At 47.7% G+C, this 6,801-nt stretch overlaps 1 protein-coding gene and 1 non-coding gene across 2 annotated transcripts in view; one reads left to right on the plus strand and one right to left on the minus strand.

Moving 5' to 3' along the window:
• Window positions 1-6,125, minus strand: part of SACM1L (SAC1 like phosphatidylinositide phosphatase) — a 59,387-nt gene extending 53,262 nt beyond the window's left edge. The window contains exon 1 of the mRNA XM_025458249.3: window positions 6,012-6,125. Within this exon, the coding sequence (XP_025314034.1) occupies window positions 6,012-6,043 (32 nt within the window). The 5' untranslated portion in view covers window positions 6,044-6,125. The remainder of the gene's footprint in view (window positions 1-6,011) is intronic.
• Window positions 6,126-6,400: 275 nt separating this feature from the next.
• On the plus strand, window positions 6,401-6,473 carry TRNAR-ACG (transfer RNA arginine (anticodon ACG)). The gene has a single exon. It is a non-coding gene; the product is annotated as a tRNA-Arg (tRNA).
• The last annotated feature ends 328 nt before the right edge of the window (window positions 6,474-6,801 follow it).

The raw sequence follows: 6,801 nt of genomic DNA on the forward strand, positions 1-6,801 counted from the left end.
CACTGACGGATGAACAAATAAACAAAATGCAATATATACATAAAATGGAGTATTGTTCGGCCTTAAAAAGGAAATTCTGACACATACTATAACATAGATGGACTCTGAGTACATTATGCCAAGTGGATCGCAAAGGCACAAATACTGGATAATTCCACTTCTATGATGTACTTAGAGAGTCGTCAAATTCACGGAGATAGAAAGTAGAACGTTGGCTGCCAGGGACTAGGCGGAGGAGGAAGGGAGAGTCGTTTAATGAATACAGAGTTTCAGGTTTGCAAGATGAAAAGAATTTTGGAGATGGATGACAGTAATGGTGGCACAACAATGTGAATTGAACTGGAGCTTACAAATGGTTAAGATGATAAATCTTATGTATATTTTAGCACAATTTAAAACAGTATTACCATGTGCACAGAAGCATGTCAACGGTCATGGCACAAAACTAGCAAAAAAAAAAAAAATCCTCGAAAATCGTGCAGCAAGAATTAAATCAAAGTTTTATTTTTTTTATTTTTATTTTTTTTTTAATTTTTATTTATTTATGATAGTCACACACAGAGAGAGAGAGAGGCAGAGACACAGGCAGAGGGAGAAGCAGGCTCCATGCACCGGGAGCCTGACGTGGGATTTGATCCTGGGTCTCCAGGATCGAGCCCTGGGCCAAAGGCAGGCGCCAAACCGCTGCGCCACCCAGGGATCCCTAAATCAAAGTTTTAATAATCAACCCTAACCTATCTCTGGTTCAAGACATACAGAAATAACACTTTCCTAGACCCGGCTAGCAAAAAATAAAAACCCAGACAGTCAAGAAGGGTCCTCTGAGCCCACTATACCTATACCCAGAAGGTGCTACCACCAGCCCTCATCCATCCACCCTCTGGGTTCCAGGGGTTTCCGCCTCACTGAGCCACTGCTAGGGTGTCTTTCCTACAGCCCAGGTTCATCCCAGACCACCCAAGAGCCCAACACAATACCAAACAGTTGATATTTCCAGGAAGCTAATGCACTCTAATTCCATCTTCTTCCTCAAAACACTGAGGTCCCATCTACTTCCTATTCTCTGCACATCCTAAAACCATCATCTCCAAAAACCAGATTCCTTCACAGGACCAAATCTAACTGCTACCTAACCTGAGGCTCTAATCCACAGTAAACTCCTCTAGGGGCCCCCAAGCCTTCCAAACAATGCCACTCTACCACACCAGTGTCCCTTGGTTCCCAATCAGCTTCAGGGTGCAGAAGAACCACCAGGACAGCTAGTTAAACATGAGGATTCCCAGGCCCCAACTTGATTTTTCACTAGGCCTCATGTGAAGCTCCGGAATATGCATTTAAAACAAGTGCAGTATGTGATCTGATGCAGCCCAGCCTGCAGCCTAGTGCAGACCCTCCAGCCTAAGCTACCAAGCCAATGAATATCTTGGAAATAAACTCTGCAGATCTGTGCCCAAATTTATAACCTTCCCTTCCCTCCATCCTTCCTTGCAAAGTGATGTGTGAATAAGCTGACTGTTGCTTGTACTGGACAGACCACATATGTCTTCACCACTGTGTAACTCCGTTTACGTCTGGTCAGGGTTGCATTGTAGCTGTCTCACTGACCTCACAGCTATGGCTGTCTTTGACCAAGAAAGGTGACTTCCTAACTGAAGAAACAAGGTTTCTTCAGAGGCAAGCTGCGGCCTTATACACTTTCTAAAGAATTTCCAGCTTTACACCTGTTTCAGCTAACCTTTTAAAGAGGGGAAGGCGAGGGTCCTTTAAATGTTTCCAATAATGGATTTCTATTGCACTTGTTTCATAATTTCAAATTTATCATTGTCTGACTTTATCCATGCCTACATAGGTAACTTAAAAAGAAACAAGGAGGGATGCCTGGGTGGCTCAGCAGTTGAGCGGCTGCCTTTGGCTCAGGGCATGATCCCAGGATCAAGTCCCACATCAGGCTCCTTGTAGGAAGCCTGCTTCTCCCTCTGCCTCTGTCTTTGCCTCTCTCTGCGTGTCTCATGAATAAATAAATAAAATCTAAAAAAGAAAAAAAAAAGGAAAAAGGAGTCACATAGATTATTCAGAACTGCCTGGATGTCTTAAAAGAATTTTAAATTCTAAACATATCGATATTGTTTTCTATATTAAAAATCCATATGGACATGTTAGCTATTTTCAAATATAAGTGACTCACTTCTATACCAGGCACATCCAAAGACTAAGGTGAAAGCAATCTGATAAGAAAAAAGTAATTTGAATAATGCAGTGTAATGGAAAGATCTCTGGACTCTGGGCCTGCTGTGTTCCAAGGCCAGTTCTTCCTGGCTTGACTGTAACTGTGGGGCCAAGGGCAATTATTCCCCTCTTCAACAATGATGGAGGATATACATCAACCTATGACTTCACAGAAGCATTTGAAAGACAATCAAATATGACTTAATGACTTAAGCTGCTGCTACTTCAAAAGAATATGTTCCAAATTACTCCAAATTACTCCAAAAAATTGTGTTCGTTTTGAAATGCTGGCTGTGGTATCTCTCCACTGGAAAGTTCATTTACTTAGGTGATTCACTGAGGATCTCTCTGCACAAGGCTTTATGCTAGGTACTGAGGACTAGAGAAAAAATTAATGTTAAGGTGTTTTGAATATGATCTACAATCTAGTGGGAGGGACAAAGCATATGCACTACAATGATTTCATCATTTCTAAGTGGCAAAATGAGTAATTCAAACAGTGCTATGGAAAGGGACCTGGGTGGCTCAGCTGGTTAAACACCTGACCCTTTTTTTTTTTTTTTAAATGAGCCATCCAGCCCTCCCAAAAGTCTGACTCTTGATCTCAGCTCAATCTTGAGCTCAGGATTGTGATTTCAAGCCCCACACTGGGCTCCACGCAGAGCCCACTTAAAAAAAAAAAGGAGGGGGCCACCTGGGTAGCACAGTCAGTTAAGCATCTTGAGGCTTGGTTTTGGCTCAGGTTGTGATCTCAGGGACAGGAGACTGAGCCCCACATCAGGCTCTACACTCAGCAGAGTCTGCTGAAGTTTTTCTCTCCCTAGCTCTTACCCTCCTCCCCTGCACACCCACTATAATAATCAATCTTAAAAAAAAAAAGGCAAACAGTTCTGTGGATTGATCGTTCAACTTTCAGTCTTCCTGTCGCTGAAAAATGATACACTGCATATCAATCCTAAAAGACAGAAGGTGCAAGCCAGATGGACATCTGGTGTCCAGTCTCTATGACAGTAGAGTGTTATAGGGGCTCAGTGAAGGGAAAGATGTGGGGAAAAGGCTTCTCAGTGAAAATGAGTCTCTGTAAATTACACTGGGTATCTCATCTACACTCTCTTTCAATCGTTATAATAATTATATGAAGTAGGACCATTCTCTTTTCACAGATGAAAAACCAATTCAGAGGTTAAGTAACATGGCCATGATGCAAAGCAAATGACAAGGACAGAATTCGAATCGAAGTCTCTTCTGACTAAAAAAGTCTGCATCTCTCAGCTCTACCATGGGTCCATGATTGTGATCAGCATGTAAAGAGGGGAAGAAGAAAGCATTTTGATAGAAGGACCAAAATAAAATAAGCGGGAGGCTAAAACAGGGTGGCCAAGACTGGTGGAAGGGAGAAAGAATGCACTCAGCAGTTAGGGAAAAGGAGGTTAAGGGTTAGCTTAGAAAGAGGCTGGAATCCAGATGACTAAGAAATGTAGGTTCAATCACTCAGCAAGATGGAGCTGGAGATTTTAAGTAGGAGAGCAGCTGATAAAATCAGGGCATCAAAGAGGAAGGTGAACTTCATACAGGACAGAGGCGGCCTGCACATTGGTGACATAATGTAGAACAAATTATTATTTAACATCCGGAGCACTTCAATGTTGTGACACTCAGCAGTAGCAGTAGTTTTATAATAAATGATCAAACTATCTCTTGTATGGATCTTTCTTAAAACATTTCTAGGCACGTTTTTAAAAATGGATCCTACTAATTCTTACATGGGTCAGAAACTACTGCCAACTCCAAATGCATCTAAAAAAGAACACTGCTAGGGTCAGAGGCCGCATTTAAAAACCTTGAACAGCATGCCTCAGAGCAGGAAGGGCCAGAAGGAAGGATTAAGAACAGAGATTCCAACTCACAAATTTCTTGGTAAGAAAAACAAAATTACAGAGAAGTAGGATCTTCACATTTACAGAGGCACTCAAAACTTTTCTGGGGAGGTGGGTAATAAAGTTAAGGACTGATAAATTAGAGAATGACTTTCACATAACCCCACACTTACTTTTTCACTCATAGTTTCCATTTCTACAAAAATCAATAGAAAAGCATCATCCCCACACGTAAGGGCCAAATTTCCTTTGTCTTTTATGGATATAGAGTTGTTTTGTTTTGGAAGGTTTGGACTGATGAGTTTTGTGTCTCCTTGGCAATATATAAGCAATCATGAGAATTCAAAAGTCTTCCATCCCTTTTAATCTGTGCCACAGGAAAATTCAACTGCATTTCATAACCTAACACTGAGGCGCATAAAGCCAAGGCTCCATATTGCTTAAACACATTTGAGACCTGGTGTGGGATCATATTAAGCCCTTCGGTGACTATCAGATAGTCAACAATAACCTAATTAGCCAGCACAGCACACGTGACACCGGCCCAGCCAGTACCCTAGTCAAAGACATTTTTGCTGGATTCATTCACCAGCAAGGTGATCACCTTGCAGAGGGGAACTGGGAGAGAATCAGGAAACCTGGCAAGGAAAACGGGCAAGGAAGTGTGCAGCTGGGACTTTCAAAGACAATTACAGAACACAAAAGCGGCAAAGGAGTGGGCTGAGGAAAAAATAAGTCTTTTCTGCAAAATATCGCACGCCAAGTAGATGACCTCACTCCCAATTCTGCGCCTCAACTTCAAATTGAACCTTCCAGAGAGTTTAGTGAGTCTGAGGTTCCAGAGAGCATAGGAAGTGCCCAGACCACACTGTGATGTCCTCCGTAGCCCTACAAAGAGAAATATGATACCTCCGCCTCTAGATCCCGAGGCATTTTAGCTCATTTAGGGATGGGTAAGTTTCCTCCAAACGACATTTTGCTTCTGAGGCCAAGGGCATTCTCAGAATGGGGCAGCCGGATTTTTCAGTCTGGAGGGAAAATATTAAACACAAAGCACAACAAAGTTAATTCGGAGACAGGAAAACCAAGGAGCTGATGGTAATGCTAACAGAAAACGCACCTTTAATTGATTCAGAACAAGCCCAAAGAACCTACAGATGCTAACTTTACCACTCTGACAACCAGAGCCTATCGCCCAAAGCCTCGAGAACTTGGCTTCAGGGAGAAGTCAAGCAGCAGTGGCCAAAATTCTCGAGAACGGCCTCTGGCTGTCAAGAGGAACCTCAACCTGCTTTGGGCTTGAGCTGTGTAATATTTAAAAACCACATGAATCCTTCAGGACCTCAAGAGTATACTGACTGTTCTTTTTTTTTTTTTTTCTTTTCTTTTTTCCTGCATCCTACAGGCTGGCCAGGCAGGGCTCTGGTGCCCAGGGAAGGTGTGTCGATTTGTGCGTGGCCTCGAACGCGCGGTGTGCGATGGGTCCATTGAAACAAGAAAACACAAACAAGCCAACTTCTCCTTTCCCCTGCTAAGCAAATAAAGATGAATTTAGCCGCCGCCTCTCCAAGAAACCAACAAACCAACCAAGTGGGGGGGGGGGGGGCGGGGAGGGGAGGGGAGCGCGCCCCGGCTCGCTGGGGCCCGCTCCGCAGCTTGGCGCTCCCGCGGCGGGCGCCGAGGCCGAGCAGGGCGAGGGGAGGCCTCCCAGGCCCGGGGCCCCTCCGGAGGGCCTCGGCGCCGCCGCAGCCGACCAGCTCCGGGAGCGCAGGGCGGGGACCTCGCGCCCGCCCGCAGCCCCGGGACTCCGGAGCCCCCCACCCCCCGCCCGAGGCCGCGGCCCGCACCTGCCGCCCCGCCCGCCCGCCGCCCCCTCCGCTCAACGGCCTCCGGCCCGCGGGGACTCACAGCTTCAGCCGCTCGTAGGTCGTCGCCGCCATCGTGCACCACCAGCTCCTTCTTCCTCTTTCCGGCCGCCGCGCTCGACCGATCGCCCCGCTCGGCGGCCGCAGCGCCCGGCTCGCCCCACCTCCCCCCTCGCCCCGCCCCCGTCGGCCCCCCGAGCGGACGGGAGGCGGCCGCGGCCAAACTTAGTGCTCGCGCGGAGAGCGCGCCAAGCAGCCGCGCGACGCGCGGATTGGAGCGCGCGGAAGAGCGCCGTGACGTTGCGGCCGCGGATTGGCGGAGCGCCTTGGGGCCGCTGTGCGCGGGCGGCGCCGCAGGCCGTGGCGCGGCCGGGAGCGTCTGGGAGCCGCGTCACGGGTGATGTATGTCGCAGCCAGGGCCGGGCCAGTACGGGGCCAGTGGCGCAATGGATAACGCGTCTGACTACGGATCAGAAGATTCTAGGTTCGACTCCTGGCTGGCTCGGAACGCGCTTTTTGCCCCCGCTGAGCTTGATGTTACGGGGTCTCCCCGGGAAGGATTCTAACTAGAGTGTGAAGGGCTGGAAGTCTCGAATTTTACCGCCACTTTCCCCGAAATGTCATCTTCGGAGTCGTGCGAGGTGGTTTGTCGATTGCAGGAGCCTGGAGTCCCTGTAAGTGGGGTGCTTCCAGGAAGACACCCCTGAAAAGGCGGCCGGGGGTCCTCCACCTGGTGACCCCGAGGCGCGGGCCCGGCGGAGCCGCTGGCCCCCTGCCCCGGGGGCCGAGAGTCCCGTAAAGACGGGAAGAGCGGCGCAGCACGTTTCCCGGCA

The sequence above is a fragment of the Canis lupus genome, chromosome 20 (genome assembly GCF_003254725.2).
Source record: "Canis lupus dingo isolate Sandy chromosome 20, ASM325472v2, whole genome shotgun sequence".
Classification (NCBI taxonomy): Eukaryota; Metazoa; Chordata; class Mammalia; order Carnivora; family Canidae; genus Canis; species Canis lupus.